The 27,651-nt window shown below is 39.7% G+C and overlaps 3 protein-coding genes and 1 pseudogene across 3 annotated transcripts in view; 2 read left to right on the forward strand and 2 right to left on the reverse strand.

The window, feature by feature from the left end:
• The window catches only part of LOC105448286, a 275,446-nt pseudogene that overhangs the window by 232,150 nt on the left and 15,645 nt on the right, over positions 1–27,651 (reverse strand).
• Positions 4,741–6,091, reverse strand: LOC105448284 (probable rRNA-processing protein EBP2 homolog). The gene is made up of 3 exons (XM_011686786.1): positions 5,904–6,091; positions 5,735–5,818; positions 4,741–5,620 (listed from the first exon to the last, which is right to left on the reverse strand). The coding sequence occupies exons 1-3, from the start codon at positions 5,952–5,954 to the stop codon at positions 4,814–4,816; spliced, it is 942 nt and encodes a 313-aa protein (XP_011685088.1). The 5' UTR covers positions 5,955–6,091; the 3' UTR covers positions 4,741–4,813.
• Positions 7,631–13,356, forward strand: LOC105448283 (uncharacterized protein YJR142W). Its single transcript, XM_011686785.1, has 5 exons — positions 7,631–7,827; positions 8,505–8,602; positions 8,677–8,881; positions 8,959–9,438; positions 9,549–13,356. The coding sequence occupies exons 1-5, from the start codon at positions 7,752–7,754 to the stop codon at positions 9,671–9,673; spliced, it is 984 nt and encodes a 327-aa protein (XP_011685087.1). The 5' UTR covers positions 7,631–7,751; the 3' UTR covers positions 9,674–13,356.
• Positions 17,697–27,651, forward strand: part of LOC105448281 (basement membrane-specific heparan sulfate proteoglycan core protein) — a 159,685-nt gene continuing 149,730 nt past the window's right edge. The window contains exon 1 of the mRNA XM_011686781.1: positions 17,697–17,867. Within this exon, the coding sequence (XP_011685083.1) occupies positions 17,790–17,867 (78 nt within the window). The 5' untranslated portion in view covers positions 17,697–17,789. The remainder of the gene's footprint in view (positions 17,868–27,651) is intronic.

The raw sequence follows: 27,651 nt of genomic DNA on the forward strand, positions 1-27,651 counted from the left end.
CGATGTAGTTTAAAAAGTGTAATTTAAAAAGTTTCATATATCCGGCGTATCGATCCGTACCGCACGGAGTAGATTCCATAAAACAGAATGGTAGAGTAGATTTAGATTCAACCCTTGGTATACGACATTTCCGTCGAACGCTGCTTCTCGAATATATATATATACACGAGAGGCGCGTATGAAAGCGTGTCTAAGAATAAATGTCAACGCGATTTATCCTTCCTAGAAGAAGTTCTTCCTTGCCGTACAGCGCGGCTACACAATGGCTATTCTTAGACGCCCAGTTGGACATCCGCGCGGTATATACCTGTCTGTTGGCATACACTAGGAGTGCACACTGAATATATACGTCAAGATTTCATGTCAAAACAAATCGTCGCGAATGGATTCGAGAGGCACTTTCTAGGGACAATCCCGGCTCAGCCCCGCAAGAAGCGAACTGAAACGCATTGATCGTCTCAATCGGTGACGGCTATCGGTCGGTTATAGACTGCCGTATGTTTTCGCGTGCCGACAAGGGCGGAATCATGGGCGAGCGCTCGTAATTCTCTCCCATCCGCGGCGGCGGAGAGCGGGTCAGACACGCGGAGCGCAGGGTGCAGCGGCAAAAGGGGTATATAGCGGGTAGAAAGGGGGCGCCTTTCCCTGTCCGCCTCCTCTTACCCCTCTCACGCTTACGGCTCTTTCGCAGGGCATAGTGGAAGCACCCAGGGGCAATTGAAACTCACGGCCATTTACTGCATTTCAATAATGGTTTCCCCATCTCCCTCTCCGCGGCGGCCCCGCATCCAGCACCCCTTTCCGCGCCTCTTACTGCACCACCGCCGCGCGTAACCCTCTCCCGTTCCTCTCTCCCCCTCCCTCTCTCTCTCTCTCTCTCTCTCTTCCTCCTCCTCACTCCACGTACGCGTGCAACACGAGAGTTCGGGTTGCACAGTCGATTTACTATGAGCTTTATGGTACACACCGTGCGAGAGCACGCAGAAGTACCCTACGGCCAACTATCCCCCGCACGGCGCGCCTACCATGGCAACACTGTATTATTTCCCGTAAACTATCCCGAGCCACACGCGCGTGCACGCATGCACGCGCGAGTAACGCAGCGATTTTTACGCTTCCCCGAAAGCTCGTTAGCGCGTCGAAAAGCACGTGGGCCCGCTATTTCCGCCGACGAGAAGCGGCGCGAGAAGCGGAGTCCGCCGCGAATTCCGGTCGCTCCGTTCGATCGTACACGATACCGCGCTGATACCGCGAAAGTAAGCAAAGTACGAAACGTTAAAACGTCGAAAGCACTATAAATTCAACAATGCACCAATCGTCGATCTAATTTTCGCCGAAAAAAAAAAAATCAAAATTATAATTATTAGCTTCCCAGTGTTCACCAGACGTGCGAATCTCTTTACAAAGCCCGTTATGAGGCAACCGATCAATTAGCGACGATCGTAAACCACGAGATGAATATCGATTAAGCGATCGAGAGCGCCACGTTCTGTAATACGCAGGATCATTTTAGGAAGCGCTATATCGGGGACGGATAATTGAGATGGATATTGAATCGTCGACGCGTCACATTTCCGTGGGCTCATTGCCGTCTGGTGTACAGACACATTCGCACAATCGGCCGTATATAGATACCGATATGTAACGGTTTCAGTAAATTTGAAATCGGCCAAATCGCCCGCAGACAATGGGGCGAAACAAATTTCGCCCATTAGCAACCGACGGAGGATACGTGTCACGCTGCAGTTGTCGTCAATACAAATATCTGCTCGCGAGATGCGCGCCCATATTCGTCTGAATACCTCTCTTCCACACACGTTTCCCCTCCCATGCGTATATGCGCATATGTACGCGCGCGAATGCACGCGGGATAAAAAAAAAGGAGGAGCTCGGATTTATTCCGCAAAATCGCGACAAGTCCGGAAATATATATATATGTATGTCCCCGGCTATAAATATGACGATCCTCCTCCCCGCCAGATTACAGACACGGCCGGCCGAATTGGGCGCGTTCACGGATTTATCCCTTCGTATCTTGGAGCAGGAACAGAAAGGAATTGAACGATTTCCCTGCCCATTTCCCTGGCCGATTTCAGAGACGCATCGCTACGCCAAATGAATTCCCGCTCGACTCCCCTATCGATTCGCCTATCTATTCTCCGCGAGATCCGGAGACCTCTCGCCATTTTTACGGATGTTCGAACGCGCGTCAAACGGAGCATACGCCGCGCACGGAATGCAGACAGAAGGGACAGACAGAATAAGAAGGCGAGTAGCGCCAACAGGCGGCACCGACTATACACGCACGCACACGTCACCCCTGACACGTATGTAATTGCCTAGATTCGGACCGCGCAAAAAAAAAAAGGTGAAAACACGTCGAAAGCCGGGACGGAAAACAGCTGTTACTCGGATAGCGGATTCCCAGAGTGGGCTCTCTCGTGAGCGCTCGCATCAACCGGAACGAAGAACAATGCATCGCAGAGAATGCTGCCGGGATTTAAATATAATAACCCGCGGCGAACGCGCAATAAAAAACGTTTTCGAAAATTTACCTCACGTATCTGAATCCTTCTACTTTTATCTAATACAAACTTAATATATTGAGTTTACATTAGATTTGATAAAAATGAGATAAATTTTAAATAATAAACTTAATATGTATATATATATATATAATATGTATATTAATTAATATGTATATATATATGTATGTATATATGTACATATATATATATATATATATGTACATATATACAAACATATATATATACATATTAATTAATATACATATTATATATATATATATACATATTAAGTTTATTATTTAAAATTTATCTCATTTTTATCACATACATATAAACAAACTTAATAAACATATTAAGTTATATATATATATATATATATATAACTTAATATGTTTATTAAGTTTGTTTGTATTATGTGCATTTGTATTATCTAATAAACTTAATATATTAAAGTTTATTGGATAATATACAAATGCAATACGAACTAATAAACTGTAGATTCCCAGGACTGCGCAGAAATTTCATGAATTTAACTACACAAAATTGTTTCTTAATAGAAAGTCAAATTCCGCAACATTCTGCAACAATTATTTCAAATTCATCTTAAATTCACATAATCGTACAATTAACAACGTATAATAAACGCTATTTAATATATATATATAGAGCTATTGTTTTTAAAAAGTTTTTAATTTTTTAAAATAATAATTATATACATCTATTTAAGATTGGAGGGCTATGTATAATTACGCGACGTATGCGCACCTTGCGTAATGCGATGCACGTGTTATATATGTACATGTAACGTGCATGCAACCAGGACCGTGGACGGAGGATACCGACCTTATGTACGCAACTCGCAACGGGGTATTTCCGCTCGTCAAATAACAAGTTGTATACATTCAGAGCCCAATCACGCGTATTATCCAGTATCCTGCGGACCGCCTCGTACTTCGACAATCCCGAACATCGACGTATACGTGAAGCGCGTTCATACCGGGTGAACCAAGCCAGATGGGTATATGCCCAAATTTGATCATTATTACTCAAAATAACTCTCACAATTTATAATTTATAATATCCATTTAATTTCTATTTGAGAATGTGAGTAGTTAAAATAACAATTAGTTAATATAAATATACGCCTCGTCCTAAAATTAATTGAAAGATTCTATTTAGGATTTTGGAAAATCTAAAGTCTTTTCATATTTATATCTGAATCTAGGAAAGAATAAAAATGACATTTTAATATTCTTTTTTATTTTTAAATAGTAAAAAAATCCTCAATTGAATTTTCGTCTCATTTTATACAATATAAACTCATGTGAAACTAAATTTTTTGACATCTTCCTAGATCACCTAGTATACATATACGCTTCCTGCACGTGCATGTACGGCGCACCCGTCGAATTTTCAATCCGCGCCCGCCAAGGCACGTCCAAATGATAGACCCGGTCTACAAGAGGAACGACGACAGGTCCGGATCGTTATCGATGTCGGGATATAGCTATCGATGGATCAACCACCGATAGCCGGCGGAAACGGCGGACCGCTTCGCACGGGGGAATGAGGAGCATCACGAGAGCGCGTTCGCATACGTGTGTATCGGTGCGCACGATTCACGGGAGGGTGTAATAGACGATGTAATCGGCATCCTACGCGTGTAGCACCGTGTGTACATACAACGGATTGTCTAATGCGGGACATGTGTTAGGTGATCGAATTCTGCAGCGCGAATTTCACCGTCGAGGCGCGCTCTTTCCCGCTATTGTACAGGCGGAAATTTAAGGGAGATAATTCTTTGTCGCGGTTTTCAATTGGGAAACTCTCTCCCGCGGTGCTATACGCTTGATTCGCCGCGAAGCTTTAATTCTAATTTCAAAAGTCGTCGACAGAGTCGATTCACGCGTAAATAAAGTGCTATTGATTATTGTTCAAACAAAATATTCAATATCGCTTATTTAATTATCACGTCGTCGTAATGTCAAAAATGAAGCCCATGCCGTGAATTTGCATGACGCATTTATAAATGTGAATGTGGCAGCATTTTTGGAATAAAATTGCACGAAAGTTTACGTTTAATTACGGAAAAAAAAATTGACACTCGCGGTCGTAAATTTCTCGATGTCTCGCCAAATCTTTGGATGACAGGTAAGACAGGAAAGTGAACAGTATCATGTAATTTATTTTTTATCATATATAATTTAATACAAAAAAAACGTAATAATAATCATATAACGTGATATACAATATATGATTATTATCCCTGGCGATACTTACAGCCTTTACGACTTCCTCTTTGTTTTCATTTGCATTCTACGATTCTTGCCTAATCTTTGCTTTCCCTTTCCACCTTTTCCTTTTCTGCCTTCACCCGGTTTCGGTGGCCGTCTGTACTCGGAAACGTCGGCCGAACTGCTCTTCGTGTTCCATTTGCTGCCGCGCTTTTTACCTCCATAACCATATTTGGCATTTTTCATTTTCATCTTTAATTGCGCCTTCGGATTCGTTCGGCGATTCAGCGGCTGTCTACCTTGTGGTTTCTTCTTGTCGTCCAAGAAATCGAGATCCTTCCGTACACCCTTGCGATACTTTTTAACCTCCTCCATAAATTTTCTCTTCTCCGCGTGTTTCTTTAGTGTCGCCTCGACTTGCATTTGCTTCGCAACCTTCCTCTGCTGCCTCAGCTGCCTCACCTTTTCCGATCTTTGCGCTATCACCTGCTTCTTCATCAGGTTCTCCCGCACCTTCTGCATGTGCTCGTCGGACTTGGCCATCTCGGCGAAGTAATCGTCCGGCCTCGACATTGGTACGCCGAGCTTCTTTAATCTATTCATGCCATCCATAACGGCACCCTGAGCCTGACGGTGGAACATGTTCTCTCTACGAAAGTCATTCAGGACGGGATCCTCGGACGGCTTGTACTGAGGTAACTTTTTATTTCCCTGCAACTGCTTGGCCCGCCTTACTTCCTGCTCCTGCATTTGAAGCGCCAATTCCGGTGCTAACGGTGCGGGGGCGTTTACCATGTCCAGCCTCTCGATCCACGGCAAGTCCAGCTTCATCTCGTCCAATTTTTGCTTCATGAGACTCTACGATTTGTTTTACAGGAAAAAAATTTTGCGTTAGATTAGGTTAGGTTATGTCTCCCGAGGTAACAACTCCAAAATGTGCTCCAGCTGATTTCTGACAAAACAATTACTCACGACGCAATTCTTGGACTGCTTGCCACTCTCGACCGCAACGTTGAGCCCCGGTTTCAGTAATCCCTTCGCGAGGGCCTCCTGTAGCTACGACACGTGAATAAAATGAGGTTAGGATACGCACGATCTCGAGGTTAGGATACGCACGGTAAGCGGAAGTCGTGACACTCACCTCCTCGTCGGACGAATTGTACTCCGACTCTGATTCCGATGCTTCTGACATTGCAAATAATTTACTATTTTATTCGACTATGATTATAACCGGCAGGACGCAACCCCGAACGCGACGCCCGACCACCTGACCACGCCACTTCTCACCCTCACCACTCCACTCTGCTCCCACGGTGAAACGCGTCTCTCGACAGTCGGTGGAACTTGTAGTGACACCCAGTGGAGCGATGTAGAAATTTGTTCGTAAGGTAAATACCAACAATCAGCGAGAAAGATGCTTCCTTTTCCCGACAAATTTTTATCCGTCGGGAGTATTGCGATGTAGAAACAAAGGGCAAAAGTTTCCTTCGAAAAATCGTTTTTCTTTTATACATATACGAGATCGGGTATTTGATACAAAGAAAAATTTTCGTAGTCGGGAAAGAATTTATGTTCTTCGTTTTGGCGCGACCTCGCGACCGAACTCCGATTACATATGTTAATTAATTCAACCGCGGCGGAATAATTTGCAGCAAAATTTTCTACATATGATTCGCGATATATCGAATAACAAAGGAATTATTTCAATTTTCTTGTTAACAAAATATAATTAACTTATTATAATTAATATAATTAAGTTAAATATAATATAGTTAGGTTAAATCGAATTATTAATTAATTGAATATTCCTCGTACATGTACGTGTTTCTCTCGTAATTCGTTATTATCAAAAATTAAACTTGCATCAGGTACACGTGCAAGTAATAAGTCCTCATTTCCGATAAGCAAACATATATATAATTTCAAGTATAGAAACAATAGAATTCGTTCAGATAAGAAAATATACTTTTGTATGGTATTGTACGCGTTCGAGAATTTGAAATGACGCAGTTTGCGAAGTTCCTATACTTACACCGGTTCCTATGTAATGCATATACATATAAAACTAAAAAAAAACTATTCTAGAAACTGCATAATTAAAGAATGTTGTAACGCCGTTACGACGCCGCTATTTTATAAATGCACAGTTCTTTCGGCTCGCGTGAGCCGCAGAATACTCCCGAGAGAAATAGAAGGGAAAAAAAACGCGCAAAAACCTCGTGAAAGTAAAAAATCGTGAGTGAGTAGACTTTTGTATTCGACTGTATGCGATAGCCTTGATGCGTCTCTCAAATTCGACGGTATATATTATACGCACGTTTACTTGCGCAAAAGAAGCCGGCGATTTGAAAGTAAACGACTTCCTCGATCGTATATCTTGGAACATTTCGTTAAGAGCTTGCCGATTTTGAGACCCGTTTCGATTGTTTCGAGACCTTTTTGCGACAGGCAAGACCGCGTCGTTTCCGAGAGACACACCCGAGTGCACGCTCGCTCGCGACAAATAATTCGTATCTACGCCTCGTTCTCGGGGAAAATAATATAGGGAGCGTTAGCAGAGAAGGCAAATAAATTGAAACAAATAATTAAATGATTTACGTTTGATTTTAGGCGGGCGACGGCGACAGAGATCGATTCCGCTTGTGATTCCGCAATCGAAATTCTCGCGTCCCTCTATATCGCGCGTCCTTCGTCTTCGTCGGTGCCGCGGCGATTGAACGAGGAGAAGAGCGGCGGCGTAGCGGCGGCGGCGTCGGGGTAACGCGAAGCGGCGGCCGGCGATTGGCCGGCGCGGCGAGGGCGCCGGCGGACCGGCCAATCGGCGGCGCGCGCCGCCGCGTCCGGCAGGGCGCAACAGTCCTGCTCCGCGGGTAGGTAAGTGCGGAGATACCCACCGACGTTCCCTCCGGGCGCGCCAGTCTTGACACGCGTTATGTGCTCGATGCCAGGGTTTTCGTCGCAGCTGGCCGGATGACAACGACGTAACATCATGGCGGATAACGATAAGAAGCCGATGTCACGTTTAATGAAACTCGCGAACAAGTTCAACTGCTTCTACCTGTCAGGTAAGCGTACGCGACGGGCCGTGCCCGCGCGCCGCTGCGTATTCGTCCCCGGGAGACGCGCCTCCCGGCCGCGTCGTCGACGGGCTACGACGCGGCCGCCCGTTCGCGCCGAGAATATCGATCTCGCTTGTGTCGTGTGTGTATATTTGCCGTTCGCGTTTCGGAAGGAAAATAATAGGGAGGAGAGAAAAAAAAACGGAGGATCCCGAACGCGTATCGCGGACGTTGATTATCGACGGGCCGCGCGCGCGCGCGCGCGCGCCTCCGCCGCGTCCCCGTTGCCTTTTGCGTCGTCACACGGCGAAACACGAGAGAGAGCCTATTTCGCGGAATAACTATTCCAAAATCTCACCTTGCGTTTTTTTTGTAATGACAGATACGCCTAACGCTTGTTTTTTGGGTACGCTTGGTTGGGGGCGGGGAGGGGGAATCGCTTTATATCGCGCAAACTTTGATGAATAGCTCATTTCTAAGAGAAATGCAGCTACCTGGTTGAGTTTACATTTCGAGTCTTGTATAAAATATACAAATTTGCTGCTTTCCGCGCTGTTCTCTCTTTCAAACATGATTTTCCAAAGTCACTCAGTAATTTCTTTTTTTTGTAATATTTATTCATGACATGTAGAACGAAATTATAATATTTACATAAATTATGGAGGAATACATTTATTTCTTAGGTTTACATGCAGGAGAATGCAGGGCTTTTGTTGTCGACGGACAGCAAGTTGGACTTGTTCGTCCAGATGTGATGAGAGAGATATTAAATTATCCTCAAGTGAGTTCATTTCACCCTCTTTTTCACAAGTAAATACTTAGACATCTATATAATGTGACATTTTAATTTTCAAGGTATTTCAAGTGCATCCCGAATATGTGCAATTAAATCCAGCCTTTCGGGATTACACTGAGAGAAGTGCACGCGTCGATGAAGTGTTGAGGGAATGGATGGCCGGTGGGAAATTTGTAACATTACGAGGCTGGAGGGAGGAATGCCATGAAGTGCGTGCACAGTTTAATACACAACCGCTGTTCAAGATGGATCGCTCGGCTACATGTATGTACAAAAGCGAAAGTGAGATAAGCAAATGTCCTAATTGCGGTACATTATATATGAGCCTTTTGAAACGACAGGTTTATTTGGAATTCGGAAATATGGAGTGGACATAAACGGCTACGTAATGGACCCTGTCAAGGGCCTGTCAATATGGTTGCAGAAGCGTAGTCCGAACAAACAGACATGGCCGGCATATTGGGATAGTATGGTGAGCGGTGGTTTGAGTGTTGGTTACGGTATAAATGAGACCGCGATTAAGGAGGCCGGCGAAGAGGCTGGTATTCCGAACCATCTTATTGCCAAGCTCAAGAGCGCCGGCTGCGTGTCGTTCTTCTTTGAAAGTGAGAGGGGTCTGTTTCCCAACACGGAATTTGTATATGATCTTGAACTGCCGCCCGACTTCGTACCGAACAATAGTGACGGAGAAGTGGAGACCTTCGAATTACTCCCCGTTAGTGAATGCTTAGAGAGGATACTGTCCCCACATTTCAAAACTACTTCGGTACCAGTTGCCCTTGACTTCTTAATTAGACATGGATATATTACAGCGGAGAACGGTAAGATATCGCTCGATCTCACTCATATAAATACTTGGTTCGCTCGAAAAATTGTCAATATCGAAATTTCGTGTAACGCTAATTTGCTGTTTCGTTTACTTTTGTTGCAGAGCCTAACTTTATACAGATTGTGGAGTTGCTTCATGTACCTCTGCAGACTATGTACAATCATCGACACAAAGCTAGTAATAGAATGGCTAACGGCGAAGCGATCGATGCACTAGAAAAAGTTTAAGTCTCGTTAGGCTTCTTAATTTATATTGTGCTAATGGCTATGAATTGAATGAAATGAATGAGGTTCCTTTTCTATGTTTCTTCATTGGACAAGTATTGAGAAATCTCTGTATTACAGTTGTACACATGTAAGACGTAAAGAGCCTTTTATAATTTATAAAGATCATAATTTATAAAAAGAACTATGGATAGACGAAAAACACACTTCTATTATTGAGTTGGTCATATTTCTGCATTCATTTTAATATTGTTTCAATTGCATATCTTGCATTAACAACGAAAAAGAGAAACTCAATACGCTTTATTAACTGCATCAATAATAACCCACGTTTACGAGAACTTTATAACACGTTTTCCTCTTGTCTATACAAGTTTGTGTGATTCATAAAAGAAAAACAAGTTTTTATATACAAATCTTTTGTATGACGGAGTGTAAAGTATTTAATTAATTAATTAGTAACATCATTTAACTCGTCAAAATTTTGAAGATAAAATTTCTTCCATCTATACAGTTCTTTCGTTTGTTTTCTTTTTCTATAACAAGATAAGTTTCACAAATGGTTATGCTATATTGAGACATTTTTCAGCTTAATCTGCCATTATTTAGCACAATGAAATCGTATACCAATTATATTAATATCGTGCTTGTCAACTGAACAGATGCATTGTAATAAAAACAAATGACGATTAAATGAAATTGATTTACGATATACATATATCAAAGTGGAAACAAAAGTATTATGAACGCAGCATTCCAGAGAATAAGTTTATCGATAAGATTGCGTTTAAGGACTGAAAAATGAAAGATTTTTTTTTTAATGTAATTAATATCGTCATATATACACTAAAACTTGCAACACACAGCTTGGAATTATCTGCGAGACAGTTTACATAACACTAAGATCACACGTTTACAGTATTATAAGAATGAATATCCTATGTACTTTTTTTTAAATAAGTTAAAAAATTTACAGTCTGATCATGTGCAAACCTTGTGTTCGATCGAATTTTATTATCTTGATCATTTAGCATCTTTCTTTAGTGACTTCTTAAAGAAGGAAGAAAGGCATTTATATTTATCGTAAGCATATGTTTTATAAATTTAATTAAAACGTTAAGTACTTCCACGTATAAAAGTTTAAATACTATTTATATTTATTAATAATGTCAGCGACTGTACAAGTGAGAAGCACAACAAAACTTAATAATTATTATAATAATCTTTATTCTTAATGAATAATATTTTTAATGGATCTTGCATTTTTATTTCACAAGTAAGATTAATAATTAATATAAATAATTACATTGTATTACGTTTTCATTGATATTCGAGGGTAAATAGATAGTGTTTCGATATTATAATATGAGTATATCATATTTTAGCTGTACATAATATTTATTTATAATTTTCATTTCTATTTTTACAATGGCAGTTTATCGAGTTGTATATTGCATTGATATTGTATTATCGCTTTGTATCGATGAATTGCGAAGATCATCATTAACTATTTGTTATTAACGCCGTTCATGTGATATATTTTACATCGTGTTTTTAAAAATTGTTATATATACCTTATAAAAAGAAAGAGCATACACTTATTCATATAATTAATCTGTTAATATTCGTGTTAAATTCATTATTACGAAAAATCGCATTGCGTGTATGAGTGTGAAATCCAATATCATGTATTTGTTATAAAAAGAGTATCAGTTATGGTAAAATATATATTAATCTCGTAAAATAAATTATCGCATTTCTGCACAAGAATGATACACAAACGTCTGTACTATGCCAAAAACTGGAGATTTACAAATATCTGATAACAGAAAGTATATCAGTTTCGGACATTTTTAATTTTCGTAAAGTATAAAGTATGTAGAGAGAATAACTGAGAAAGAGAGTAGAAAATAACCTTTGAATCGTTTTGAGTACAACTTTTTGTAATTTCTCTTGCATATATGCCGATGAATTGACATTGCGGTAATTGTAGAATTATTAGTTCAACAAGTTTTTGCAGTCAGATCCTACAAGAACTAACCGAACTGCGTGTAGATTTTATAAGTTTAATACTTTTGTAATGACGATAATGTAACAATATACTAGTCACGCTCATCTTTATCACTCTATCTCTTTCTTGTAACATTAATCTGGTCATCAGACACAATGTTTGTGATACACTTAAGTGAGATTTTGTTTCCTACTATGATTCAGTTTTTGTGATAGGGATGGATAGGACTGGCTATATGTTTATTGCATGAGAATAAAATAGTATTACATCACACACGGCCGTACACGCTGATCTATTATTTAATTCCGATGCAGTAATAAGGTAATTGCGCATTTGAGACGGAAGTACTTGTATTCCGATTAACAATGAAACTGGTTTCGACAGATTGTTATGTGAAGAAAATTTGCAAGATTTACATTGTTTTGCATACATGGACTACTTATTGTAACTATGAGTGACTGTCGTATGCGATCATATAACACTAATTAGCTTGTGTGTTCTTAGCTCTCGTATTTTTCGTTGCAGCCTAAGTATCGATTGTTAAAAAAAGAGCATAACGAAAACTTGCGAGCCGCCTATTTTTTCGCTAATTAATGTGATTAAATTAATGAGCACGCAACATGGGCTCGTCTGATCAGGCGGTTTCGTCGATTGAACCATCGCGTAAGAATAAAATCGAAGCTTTTTCAGAATAGGCACGATCGAGATTAATGTTTAAAAAGATGTAGATTCTAAAAAATCTTCCGAAGTAATGTATTTTAAACGTTTCTGTGAATGGTGTTTAAATTTGATACTTAATCTTAAATTTTTTATAGTTATTTTTAATTCCAAAGAATAAAAACGATTTAAAGAGATCAATAATTATGTCGACGTTTTCCTAAATATATATTTTTATGTTTATTTTTTAAATCTTTTCATGGCCGTCTAAAAAGGTAAAAGAATAATTTTAATAAATTTTTACTTTCAATAAAATGTATCTTACAATTAGATGAAAGAAACTTTTATATATTCGTTACATTCGTTGCGCAGATTTTAATTCTGAAAAGATGATACATCGATATGCATATATTAATATAGTAATGAAATTATTTTGATGCAAATCATTTTTTTTAGCATAAAAGAAATTTTAATTTTTAGTTAAAAATTAAAATATAATTTATCTTTGCTCCATGTTCGGGAGATTATTGTAAACTACATATATGAGGTTTCAACCAACTCCGACTGTATGTTGTTGTTCCATGCTCCCGTATTTTGCAGACAGAAGTTGTATAAAGTTGCGGATTGCTATGCTCAATCTGTTTAACATTAGTAAAAAAAAAATTTTGACGATAATATCGATTGCATCGAAGATGTAGCTAAAAATGTAAGAAGTGTGTAGTTCTAGAATCAGATGATTGTACTTACATAAACAATGAGAAATATTTGGACTGGCTTTTTATTACATATGATTCTTATTGCTTATTATTGCTAATAATTTTATTATTCCAGCGTGGAAACGCAAACCCGGCTGTAGTTATCTTGCTAAATCAAGAGTATTTCTGACCGCACAAGCAAAGATGTGGATACGTTGCGATACGTATATTTTGCTATTCACTATGTTTAACTGACGGTTTATAACGCAACCACATGTATCGATAACACGTGTGTGATAATAAAATAAACATTTGTAATTAAATATGATGATAAATGTGATATTCTAAACGTACTCTTTTTAATGAATTTTGAAGGTAAGACACTACTTGTGTATGTGCGTGAAATCATTTTTTAAAATTTCATCTAATTAAATTATTTAATATAATTGTGTCATTTATATATAAATGATAATTATAATTAAACTTGCTCTTAAGGATTAGCTTCGCTTGGCGAACGCAAATAAATAAATCGACAACTGGAAAATTAGCGGACGATTTATTCTCGAAAACAATGTAAACGAAACTGTGATCTATTAGTTATCTCAATTGTTTCTACTATTAAAAGATCTATGAATACGCATGCGCTGAATATCCGCGAACAATTTTGCGTTCAATAAAAATAAACGAGCGCCTGACGCTCAAGGGACGGCATCTTAATGTTCCCGAGCTTTCAATCTACAAGTAAACAAATTGACCCCATAAATAGTTTCCTTGAGCCAATGATATAATTCAGGCAGTAAAACAATTTCGATTGATATGCATTCGGACCGCTTGTTCCGTAAATTCAATTTCAATCTGCAATCTGTTCTGTATTAGTCCGCGCGAATAGTGTCATTCATAATTTAGATAAAATAAATTCGCTTTGCGTACTTCTTTGATTTAAAATAACATCTAAATAGTTTTCGCATGCTTTTCTACACGGATTTTATTTATCTTGATAATCTAATTTTTGTTACTTGAAAGTTAATGAACAATTTTTTGCGATCTTTTTATTTTTATTTTGCAACTAACAGTTTTTTTTTTATTAAAACGCTGTAATACACATAGATACGTTTGATTCTGTTCAAAATAATCTTTTGCTGTACAAATATATGGATATCGTGAATAATTCATTATAAACAATCTATAATTCGTATTAGATTTCAAGATTGGTTGTTTATACATATATCGTAAATTGTAATCTGTGTATATATGTATAATCTGATGTATATTTTATTTATGTGTGTATTTCTAATTGTTTAAATATTTTATTTTTAAGAGATTGGCACACAAAATTATAAACAAATTTAAAAATCATTTATAAAATGAATTTAATTAATTAAAATTATTAAAACAAACTGTTTTAGCAAATTGTCCTTCAAAAATTTATAATGTTATTTATAATAACGTTTATAATAATGTTTTAATGTGGAAATTTGAGAAATTTGGAAAAATACGAAGAATATTTGGGTAAATTTTTGAAAAGAAAAAGTAATCTCACTTTTTAATAAGAAATATCACGTCTACGAAACGATCATCGAACAGCGGTTGCTCCTAAGTGAAGAATTAATTTGCAAGATGACAAATTACGTACCTATTTTTTTAAAGGTTACACACATGTGCGTTATCGCTACTGTCATCATAATTCCATCATCGTATAACAACTGTTACGATAGCGGTTTTCGCATTATTCGGCAAATAAGCAGAATGCGAAATCTTGAATACGAAAAAAAAGGGGCGATCCTTAATACTTTGTGAAAGGCACGTGTGATTGTAAACCATACGGCTGTCGTATCGTAAATCAACGGGTCAAACAGGGTTTGTTTCTCCTGAGATTTATTTTGGTATTATCGATAACCTTGCGATGATAGCCTCCACGTTCACGTCGCGCCCTTTCGCGATTCTCTTCCACGTGCCTGTTTACACGATTCGTGTCGTCCGTGTATCTTAATCTCACAATCGGGGGGTATTAATCCTTGTCAGGGAGAGTTCGAAGATTTGTTGTTCGATCGCGGCCAACATTCCTTTAGTTTCGACGCAATCCCATGCAGTACCAAGATATTTTCTTACATAAGTAGTTACAAATATCGAAATATTTTACGTATAGGATAATTATTAACATTAACTTATATCGTGGACTATCATTAGGAGATATTAGATCTCTTTTACGGTTATTTCAAACTTTGACTTTTCTCATTTTTTTCTTGGCAAATTCCGCTGTGAATTATTGCCCCACAGCATTTTACAAATGATCATTTTATAAGATAATTATTCCATCGATTCGTCGATCTGCGCAGGCAACGCGCGCGACAGTACTCGGCCTAAATTTATATCGAGAATACCGTGAGAGATTTCGCGCGCATACTAACTGCAGATGCATCTCGTTTGTCGAACAGCCGCAAAACGGATGCAACGCAGAATGAGAGACGGCGCGCGAATAACGACGGCGGAGCGACTGTTTGGTGACGCTTGACCCGTTTAAAAAAGTTCGTCTCCCTCGCGTCTGTTGCCGAGTTGCCGAGAACGATAAACGCGAGAGAGGAAGGATAATTTCGAAGCTACGAGAAAACGTCATTTTTTTCATGCTCTTTTCAGCGATGTTCCCTTAAAACAACGGTCTGGTGATTAAAAGCGGTCTTTCGCATCCGGCTACATTTTGTACGAAACATAAAGTAACATAGTAACTTAATAACGCATCTTTTGTACAGAATTTGCTATAAAATTATTTATCGATCATAACATTTCTTATCGAATTTTTTTTTAAACAATCTGTTCGGAAACTCAGTCAACAAAGAATTCTATCTTTATTTCTGCAATAATTAACTTTGAAAAATTGAACGTGTTGTGGTAATAAGATTACAGCAGTAAATTGAAATTCACTGGAAAATTAACAAAAGGTCAAGGTATCATTATCGTTATATTTTAGAAATCTAGTACGCTAGAGTGAACTCTCTGTTCCATTTTTTAACATTAAATAACTTTATAATACGATTTCGAATATTTTATATTTGACTACTAGATATTGATTACAGATAAGTTAGACGTCCAAATTAAAAGCAAGTTATGACAAACGAATCAGAATATATTTCATATCAATAATATAGACTATCGATCGGCGTATTACGAGTGTTTCTTATGTGTATTTTTCAATGTTGAACACGTTACAAATTTTAAGCGTTTTTAAGCGATGATATCGGATTCGATATACTGATATGATTCGGATATAAAATGCAATCGAGTTACATTTTATAAGTCACATTTACAAGCTGCATGTATGAAGAGTCGCGTGATTAAATGAGATGATATATTTTTCTCCGTTAAAAATTGCACTTACCTACGTATATATCATTTATTCGCGTATCGTACTTTTAGCTTTCTGCTGCAGACTTAGTCCGCGAAAACCGCGCGATAAGCGGCGCTATATGATCAAGCTCGATTTGCTTATCGCTTACGTCTAACTGCTTTACGTTTTTCTATGTGCCGTGAGCTTTACTCACAATCAGCCAAAAACAAAATATCGATACGAAAAATGCTCGATATCGGTAATAGACCGACAATATCTGCGCGATATCGGAGTATCGCGGAGCATCCCTACGTCGCGGAGAGAGAATGCGGGTGTGAAAACGTGCAGCCGTGATCTTCGCCCGCGAGTCGACCGCCTCCTAAGCGGTCTCTCCCCGCTGCCCGACGATGACGGCTACAGCGGCAGGGAGCAACTTTGACCACGGTGGAAACGAGGAGAGAATCCCGGGGGACGTTGGTCCAAGGGAGACGCACACGTCCACCGGCGTGCGTGGCGGTGGGGATCAAAGGAGGGAGAGAAAGGGAGAGAGGGAGAGAGATGAATCGGCGGGAGAGGACTCCCGATAGAGCGAGACGGCGGATCAAAGAATCCAGGGGGAGGGAGAGAACGTGCCGATCCGCGGCGCGGTGGGAGAGACCCGCGAGATCGCGTCGGCGAAATACAAAGAGTGGGAGAGAGAGGGACTGAGAGACGGGGTGATAGAGGGAGCGAGTACGAGGAGGGGGAAAGACGAACTCTCCTCCTGGTGGAGAGAGAATCCAACGTGGAGAAAGAGGAAGTCGGGCCGCGAGCGCGGGACGAGGAGAGCGAGTGGTGAGAGAGAAAGAGCCGGACCCGGCGTGAGGAGAGGGAAAACCACGGGGGCTTTTGAAAAAGTTTTATCTTGTCGGTGCGCTCGGCCTCTCAGACGCTACCGAACGCCGGTACGGTGTTGTTGGGCCACGACGTGGTCGCGGCCTCCTCGGCGACAAATTGCCAGCGCAAAGAGAGCGAACGGAGAGAGAAAGACACAGAAAGTCCCGGTCGTGCGCCCGCGATTTCCGGTCCCGGTCGGTCCTCCCGTCGTCAACTTCCGTCCAGATCTCGTCCGCCCGCGCGCCCGCGGACATTCGCGCGAGAGAAATCGCGAGGACCGCCGAGGAGGAGGCGGTCTCGACGAGCGTCATCATCCGCAGGACCAAGAGGGCAAATTCCTCCCGCGTGTCCTTGGAGGAATTATTCTTCCTTCGCCATGTACCGTCGCTGAGGTGTCCCGACAGTGCCGATCGAGAGAGAGAGAGAGAGAGAGAGAGAGAGAGAAAGAGAAGGAGAGACGATAGGCAGGAAGAGAGAGAGAAAGAGGGTCAGTCAGGAAGAGGGCGAAGAGGTCGAGAAGTGACTCCTTGCCGGTCGCGACAGACGGCCAGCGGCGAGATGAAGAACCGTGTGTTGCTAAAGAGTGCGTTGCTTCTGCTGCTGATTGCGGCGGACAGCCTGGTGACAGCGTCCGAGGTAAGTTTTTTGGAGTAAGCCTCTGAGACCGGGGATCTCCTGGTCCCCGATCCGTCGAAATTACCGGCGGTCTCGTGGAATTTCACCTCGGGGCGGACGGTGCTCCGTATTTAGGCGCACGGTACTCCGGAAACACATTTAGGAGCGCGCCGCTTTGAAACTCGCGTTTCGATTCGATTCGATTAAGCGAGCCTTCTTTCGAGAAATTGCACATGTGCACTTGTAATACCACTGAACGATAATGAACTGAAGATATGAAACATTTTAATTGGCGTTTCGTGTCTGCCTTTGATCGATGGGAAATAATTCTAGGAGAGTAGCTTGTCAATTGATAATTTTTCAGTACCGAAAGGGGAAGCTACAGCCTCGCTAATATTTCGCTTGATCGTCTATATCTCAACAAGAACGTAGGAAAGTCTTCGTTTTTTTTTTTCAAGACCGCTCGTAACATTGAGACTGATAAAAATTTAAGAACACGTGACGCCAGATTTTTCGCTATCGCTCGGCGATATTCGAATTTATCAGCTGAAACATTTCGGAAACTCCCTGCGCGAAGCACACGGCGATTAGATAGCCCGTGTGGTTCAATCACCGGCGATTATACCTGTTATGTGTCTCACTTACGTCTGCTGATAAAGATCGCCGCATACCTCGCGGTGGAGGCAACCGCTTATCGCTCTCGTAAATCGTCGCGATGGATTCGTACGCCGCGTATGGAGTGCGGCGTGGCGTTACAAATGATCTTTCACCTCTTTTTAGAGGATGCCGGAGGTATATTCCTCTCTCCGGATTGTATAAGCACGACTGTGACACGTTTCTCCCGTTTGTGTACAATTCGCAACGGAACGGTTCGCGCGTACGACCCGAACAAGGCAGCATCTCGCTGTGCTCCAGCTGGTGCTCCGGCGTTTCTCGCTCGCGCTCTTGAAAAGTTGACATAAAAGCCGACTCAAGTATAAAGCGACGGCTGAGAAAAATCGATTAATTATTCAAACGTATCGTTTGCACCAACGCCGGGCGCCACCGCGAGTTCATTTAGTTCGCCAGCTGTATTGATACAGCTATTATGGTCCTATAATAGCCCAGAATTCATTACGTATCGAACTTCCGCTGCTTAATCTACACGATGCCTAATGAACTTTCCGATTTTTGAAATAGGTAACGATCGGATAATCCGTATAGCTGTTAAAATGTAATGAACATGATAAAATAAACAATGAGTTGCAGAAATAATTATTAGCAGTCTATTGTATTACATGTAATGATTGAATACGTTATATAGTGACACAAAATTTATCTGTCGCTTAAATGTCGGCTTTATGGAATGGCGTTTTAAATGAGGACAAATTAGATCTTCTTATTTTCATTGAACGGATAAGTTATATAATTCGATTTGTTTCATACTCTTTTTCTGTTCCTCTTTCGTGAAATAAAAGACTCGCTGCGTCGCGCAAAGAAATCCTTCAATTTAACAACGATCAACAGGTACGGGAAAAGAGGACCGGTGGATCGCGGAAATATGCCGTTGGACCCGTCGAGGGGCTTCGGAAAATACGGATCGAATTGTTATGCGCAACGCCACCGGACTTGTTCGACAACCCGGCAGCGAGACGCTCCGGGATAATTCGCGCGAATCGATTATATTCCGATCACACCTCGAACTCTCCCGTAGAAGCGGATACGAGCGCAAGTCGAACTCGTGCCGCGGCGAACTCCGATCGTTTCTGGAACCCGCCAATCCAGCGAAATATCATTCCGCGAGGCACGGATTTCCGCCGAAACGACACTTCGCCGGTGGCCTGATATGACGATCCTTCTTCATCGCAACTTCGACGGCACGTTCTTGTTTTTTACGCGTTTATAACAGTGCGTGAACGACGATTATCTTAATCTTCAGTCAAATTCTTGCTAAAATTGCTTCATCGTCTCGTTGTCGAAAAATCTCATTTTCGATATTTCTTTGATACCTCTGAAGGCTGATACTTTATATATTTTGTGAAAAAAAAAGTTTCTTAAATTCAATAGAAAATACGGTCTTCCAATAAATAGATATATTTTTATGTCTTATTATCTCATAAATTAAGCTATCCTATCTGCACCTGTACGAATACGAATGATCAAAACGATTTAATAAATATTTTGTCCCGATAAGCAAAAATTTTCTTCGAAATCTCCGCATGACATTATAATAAATTTTATGAACGTGTGATATTTTTTTATACATAAACATTCAGATGATATATTATACATATAATTATACGTATACATATAATTTCTGAAAGGTTTCATTATCTATCTATTTTACTAATCTATATAATCTTGTAGATTAAGAATAGATCGTAGATCGTAATCAGGCTGATGTGTTCTAAAATTTACAAATTAAAAAAACTTTTAACGACTTTTTAAATAATGAAAATGTTATTTTTATGCAAAAGATGTCTAATGTTGCTAAAAAGAGTATTTATTAAAAATAAAAGTGTACTTAATTTTGCAAAAAAGTGAAAAAAGATTAAATTATTGTTTTAAAAAAGATTATATTGTGCTAATCGAAAACCGAATAAAATGTTGGATACAACAACATTGTCTTTATTTTCTAAATGAAGTAACCACTTTCGGAATGCAATGAAAATTTCATGATCGCATTATCGCCGAAATAATTTTCAAAGAAAAACATAATTTTCTCTAATAATTATCGATTGACACAATTAAATGATAACTGAGCGGCCAGTATTATTATACGATCGTGCAACTCAATCGGGGCAAGTGCATCGCTGTCACGATTAAAATGCATCGTCGGTCGAGAGCCGTACAGTAGTACGCGTATTTGTCGCGATAACTTGACAATGATTGCGTTATCTTCCGCTCCACGAGTATTGAATATCGCGATACCGGGCACGATGTACCAGCGGTCAGAGGCAAAACAGCGAGTCGCGGCCTGACGGCGGTAAAAAGTGCTTTTCGCGCTTCGCGGCTCATTCGGGTGAATTACAGAATATTTCAAATGACGCTCTCATTCCAAAGACATACGGCGATACGCATGTCCTCTTCTGCGCTATTCAAAGCAGCGTAGTAAATGGCTCTATTTGAGGCGCAACATTCGCTGCAGCGTGCAGCGTGCCGCATTCTCGTTGCATCCGTGAGCACCAGCGATGCACGCCGCTTGTACAAGCTAATCGTTTCATTGGATAGAGACGCTTAATTGGTGAGGGGTATCGACAGCTCTGTCTACTTTTTATAAAATATGGCGATACTCGATATCACTTTGGAGAACTGCGGCGAATTTAAAATGCGTTCCCATTTTTTTTTGCAGATAATGATGTTCGTTATAATCTCGGTTGTCTAAGAAAGACTGATCTCTTTCCTTCAATTAAAATTGTTATTAAATCCGATCATTACACATAAACGCTTTGTCCTCGCTATCTAATTTGGCACATAAATCAGGTATAATAAAACCGAAATCAGCTTCTTTTAGAATTAAATTCGTCCGTTATTCTTAGTACAGTTAAAGTAGATCGTGTTAATTCTTAAACGGGCGAATTTTATTTGATATAATTGTAACCAGTAAACTGTTTCTCTTTTTCAATTGGGCGAATAAATCTGTCAGCTACATGAAGATTTAGTTTTCGTGCGTTTTTTGCGACGATGGAGAATTTTTATTTTTTTAGAGGCGTTATATCGTCCTGACCCACGAGACGACACTGACTCGATGAATCGAGTCGGCGGATATTGAATTAAAATAGTTATTCTCGGAACGGCACGTTCGCCACGGTTCGTCGGTGGCTTGATTAATTTCGAATCGTTCCTCGATCTGGAGTCGAATTATCATTTCACGGCGCTTGCAGGCATTTGCATACATAGACGATCATTTTGCAAGCCGGCGTCCTGACAACGAGTATTATAAAGTCGTGGCGCCGCGCGGCACGAGGGTGAACGCAATTATAGATCGAGGATGCAAACGCACCCTTCTCTCTGGATTTTCAAAGCAGGAAGGTTTACCAAAAAATCTCATTATTTCGAGTTATTTCATGAAATAATTCACAACTAACGTCTGAATTTGAAATATTAATCGCCGTGGTTGGTATATATTGAATCTTTTTCTACAGTTTTTGTACTTAAGGAAATAATATTGAACTGGCTGCCTGAAAATATTATTGGTCACGTTAGTTTATCATGTCCGAATTATCAATAGACGAGTGACGCCCTTGGCATAGATTCGCCTTATCACAAAGCTGTCGATTAGGGTCTGCAAAGCTGTAGATCACATACATCATATTTGCGTTATTATTATTATTATTATTATTATTATTATAACATCTGTAATATTGCTAAAAGTAATACCTTAAGTTTGGTTTGACAAGCTACTGACAAGCAATTTTATTGCATCTCAGCCTTTTATCTTTATCAGAGAATTGATAATACATAAGAGCAATCTGATAATTATACGCAGAATTGAAAGATGTAAGATTCTTTTTATATGTGGAAGGAATATATACTTGTTGTTGGCCCAGTTGTTAAATTCGTACATACGGGCTGTCTCAGTAATCGCGGATTTGTATGATGAATGATGTGTCAAGATACATGTACATTTCACATAAATTACAATGTGAAGCATAATGAATTATTACAGTGTAAAATGATTATAGGACTTAAGAAAGCGCTCAGAGCGTGTACTTTAAAAATATTACAGCCAAGAATGATGTTAATTAATTCGTACGTACCTATATCGGTGACCATAGCCTGAATCAAGTGTCGTGGAAGTTTTTCGAATGCAAGCCGTAAAGTTGTTATTGCAAAATTGCGACATACGTACGGAGAGAAAGCCAAATCCCGACACTCGTCCGACGACTTCTGAATATCGTTAAAACGGAGGTTATATACCGACGGTTTAATTTGTCATTTTAAATCTTACTTGGCCGTATTCTCGGATATTCCGACTCGGATATTCTTCATCATCTTAGTGTGTGTGTGCTTTGCGACGGTTTTTTTAAAATACCGTCGAGAATTAAGCGGACGCTAATACACGACAGAATTTAATCAAGTTCCTAATTTAATTATGATGTATTTCTGTTCTGTGTAATTACAAACGTTGTTGTACAATATTTGTTAAAAGTTTTGACATTTTCCGTCCTAGATATTTATTTATATCTATCAAAATATTGCATTACGAAATCGGAAAGATTCGACTTCGCATTCGTTTCAGAGGAATGAATCGCCCACGATTCCTCGGATATTATCCTCTCGAATATTATCCTTCCGTAAAGATGACAATGTACGTGCGGAAGAAAAAGTCGCGATCCTTCCGTTATTGCACCTCTTTTTCTCGGCTGTACCCTCTCCCCCGCTCATCCCTGACCATTCCGAGTTGAATTGCGAGGGATTCGCACGGGCGAAGGGGCTGAAAGATTTGTATCTTATGAAAAATATGGTAATGCACGTGTATGTAGTATGGCGAGGTCCGTTCGATACAGTACTGTTGCTCTATACCAACGATCCTCGACCGAGAGTGTCCCAGAGGATTCACATTAAATATTATATAGGTCCACTAAAATTCATATTTGAATAATATGTATATATATATATATTCCTCTTTTTTTTAAATAAAACATTTAAAGCCCTCAATGTTTCGCAAAGTAATAATTGTATAATATACACTACTGCATCTCCTTATTTCGGATATTTGCGATGCCGCTGTATATAATTTCTATATTCATATGATATGCGACCTTTACGAAGACCAACAAAACATATTTATAGAAGATCGGGGATCCTCCGAGTTTCTGCGCATGCAATTTCGTACGGTACGAGTAATTTGAAAAGTTCACAACCGACCGGGAGATCGTCATTTATCCTTGCGGGGTTTCATTGGGGTCGGGAAGAATTTCAAACTCGCCGTTACAGCGCTTCTACAAGCTCGAGCATCCGCAGGCAGGGAGTGTAGCTTCGGTAAGATTTCAACCGTCGAGTGAAGTAAGAGCGCACATAATTAGGATAATTATTATACAGAGGTAATTCGTTATGCGATGGCTCGGTTAAGTGAGATTCGATTTGTTGGACTGTTTGGTATTTAATATTATTAATTGCGTCTTTTATAATATCTCTAGCGGAAGTATCGATGATGCTTGAAAAGCAATTATCGAGTACAAGTTGCTTTTGGATTAAAAACATGACTTAAAAGCGTAACTTTTTCCGATCGTTGCATTTTGAGAATTTTGGATCCATACAATTTCCACTATCGCTTATAATTATAATTAGTATCATTATGATTAGAGCAAGAGAATTATCTTTTATATTTTTGTACGCTCGACGTATACACGTTAATGACAGGTTTCGTAGCGGCTATAATTTATGTGTGTAACATATAATTTCCTTGTAAAGTAACGTGTAATGTAGTAAAATACACGTAAGTATTGCTTGAGAAAACGATTTAAGATAAATTATTCGTATTGTGACACAAGAGTGACAAAATTTATCTCCAATATTAAAAACGATATCATAAAATTCGAAAAAAGTGATTTTTAGAGATTTTTTAAAAATCAGTTTCTATTTTCTATATGCTGAAAAATAATTGAGACAAAATGCGTTCTGAATATTGAAAATGATGTATTGCGTGCATTAATATTTACATCATTCTACTTCATAGAAATAACAAAGCAATGAGTGATACGCGTAAATCTTAGATAATCATGCTTGCATAAAAAAGAAATGATACCAAGTGAGCTGCTTAAAGAGACCTCGAACTGCTCGAAAATTCAGTCTCAGATGATGACTTTAATGCCACAAGTGCCACTTAATAAACATTTACCCCATAAATTTCATTGGTTGACCTAAATGAAGTCACACGTATATTTCAAACGATTCCCACAGAAGTGTATATGCATTATAAGAACTTAATTGTTTGTCGCGACGAATTAATTGAAAAGAAGTTTAAAGGACTCATAAATTAATCTTGATGATTATAATTGAACTCACTCTATTCGTGCGATTTTTCTGCGTACGGGTTTACTATATATACGAAAGCACAGTTATGTTTCTATGATAAAAAATTTAGCGTTATATAATCGTCATATATCTGCCACGTAAATAACTGTATAATAGTTCGACGTGCAAAAACAAGAATAAAAGTTGAAATAATTTGTTTTGAAATAAATCTCCAAACATTGCACAACGTACGAAATTTATTGATAATTATTTTATATCGTAATTATTTTACGCGATATTATATAATTTTTAAATATCAATCTCATAATTAGCGCACCTCGAGCACTGATGATTTACATATTCATCGTCGTCAATCATAATTTCTGTCAACGGGCGTGTCAATTAAATCCGGACGACGCGCGACGCGATCCATTGTGAGATCTTCCGCCTCGGCCGCGACTTCGTGGCGTTAAAAGAATCGTGCCGGTATCTGGTCTTACGTAAACCATCAGGGTCGTCGAAAAGTCGGGCTGCATGTGAGGAAGTGAGAGAAAAAGAAAAAAAGACCGCAAGAAACCTATAATGTAAACGGATGAGACGAGGGGGGGGGGGCGCCTTCGTCCAAGAGGCGTGTGCGATAAATCGCTTACCTAACTGTGCGAAGTCCGTTTGCAACGGTTTCAGTCCTTTTTCCACATCATTACGTGTTCAGGGTTTGATTAATTATTTCAGGGCGGCAACCTTATCTTGGGATAACCGATAATGTTGCAAAATTACAATCTCGAAATTACAATACAATCGCAACGTCCGCAAAACGATTGGCGAGCTGCAATCGTTCGGCTGACAATTCGCCCACTTAATATTTATTGCTCCTGTCATTATACATTAAATCGATATATTTTATTTCTCTTACATTATTTTATAATTATTAAAAGTATAATATTCGGAAACCTGCGGCCGCTTATAATAATAGGATTTCTCTCCAATGCAATAGGAGAATTTCAGTGCGCAGTGAACCATCACTTTTTCATGAAATTTATTTGACCAGTCTGATCCGAAATAGATTAAAAATGTCAGCGCAATGTTTGTACAGAGTGCGCCTGGTAAAATGATGTGTGACCGTATACCTATCTTATTTAAACTCGATTTTGTTTTTTGTCGAAAGTTTAACTGGAAGCTATCGCATCGAGCATTGATATTCATCTTCGCGGATAAGCGTCTAATTAATTTTTTTCCTCCATGCAAAAACCATCAGCTGCGAATTATTCAACGGTAATTGGACAGTCCGGTGTATTATTGGAAGTGCATAACGTTTTATTTACAAGGCGCGCATTCTAATTTCTTCGTTAATACGCGGATACGGCGATACTCACCGACGGGATACTCTCGCATATACGGTCGTTGCTATCACTCGCGTCGCGCGCCAGCCCGTTTGGACTTCTCGAAAGACTCGTCGAGAGGAGGCCGTTTGCAAGTACTTCTTCTGGTCATCGAACGGCGGGACTACTTGAGGACTGACGACGAGTGAAACGTTAAATGCCGTATCGCCAGGAGGGATCTACTTTTTTGCCACGCCACGCCACGGGACTCACGAGCGATTATTTATATGCTTGCGTAGCCGCGCGCTGAAAGGATATTTACGTTACTTATGCAGTCCAGCACTGGCAATTATCGCCACGATACATCGTCCCGTCTCTCTTTCACCCGTACAATAGGCCGATATCATTTCACGTAGCGGTTGATGAACAACGACGTGATAAGTATACGTCGCAGGATCATACATATCACAAACGCTCGGAGCTCATATTAAAAATCCGCTCGGAGATTACGCGCGTACGTTTTTTTTTGTGCATATTTTTGAAATAATTCAACTTTGATTACTTTTTAATGCGCGTATAAATTAATAAGTGTTTATTTATATTCGTGAATCTGTGAAATATGTATTCCTTAATAAATATACGAAATCGAGGAAGAAACTTGAGCGAGCTTTTAATTACAAAGTTAGTTAATAATGAAAGTCAAATTATTGTAATAAAATATCAGAATCTCTGAGACGCGGTTAAGTAACGAGATCTTGTTATTGGGCTATATTGCTTTAATTCATAACTAAATCTCGCATCTCGCAGCAGATAGCGATAACGAAATTAAGTAGAGCCGACTCCGAATAATTCATATAGTAATATTAAACGTTGTGTGCTGTATCACTCTGCGCGATCGTCAAAACCTGTTTGTACGGCGTACATATAAGTTAATGGGTTAATCGCGGCAGCGTCCGAGCCTTCGATATCTATCTACTTATCGTCGCGATTGTATCGCGCGGACGCGATAAACGGCCGCTTCCTATATTCCGTGTACCTATTCCGGCGGCTTTCTGGGAAGAGGCCAGGAGTTCGTGCGGCGCGCGTGGCGGCTTACTCATTGCGGACAATTAAGTGTCTGGGCGAAGGCAGAGAGTCTCGCCATCGCGAGGCTTTCTCGCGTCTACGGGAGAGGCCGTAAATAGATATGGACGAGAGAGGAGGAGGAGGAGGCTCTCGAAGAGGCGCGCGTAAAACATCTACTTAGGTCTACGAGGGTGCGTGCCTTTAATTAAAGCCGGGGATCCTCCCCCGTGAACAATTAAGCCGCGCGCTTTTTGTGTAAACGCTCCGCGGAATCAATGACGTTGCGAGAAGAGCATCGCGCGATGTCTCTATATTTCGCATCCTGACCCACATTTCGATTACTAATAATTTACGCCGCGCGGGAGACAATTTCTAGCTCGGAGGCGATTATCTTTTAACGCAAATTTTTTCGATATTATCTTGAAAATTTATCCATTTTCTAATAATACTTGAACTATGCAAATATCGAATTGTACTTATTG

Source organism: Wasmannia auropunctata, unplaced genomic scaffold, assembly GCF_000956235.1.
Source record: "Wasmannia auropunctata unplaced genomic scaffold, wasmannia.A_1.0 LD336088.1, whole genome shotgun sequence".
Classification (NCBI taxonomy): Eukaryota; Metazoa; Arthropoda; class Insecta; order Hymenoptera; family Formicidae; genus Wasmannia; species Wasmannia auropunctata.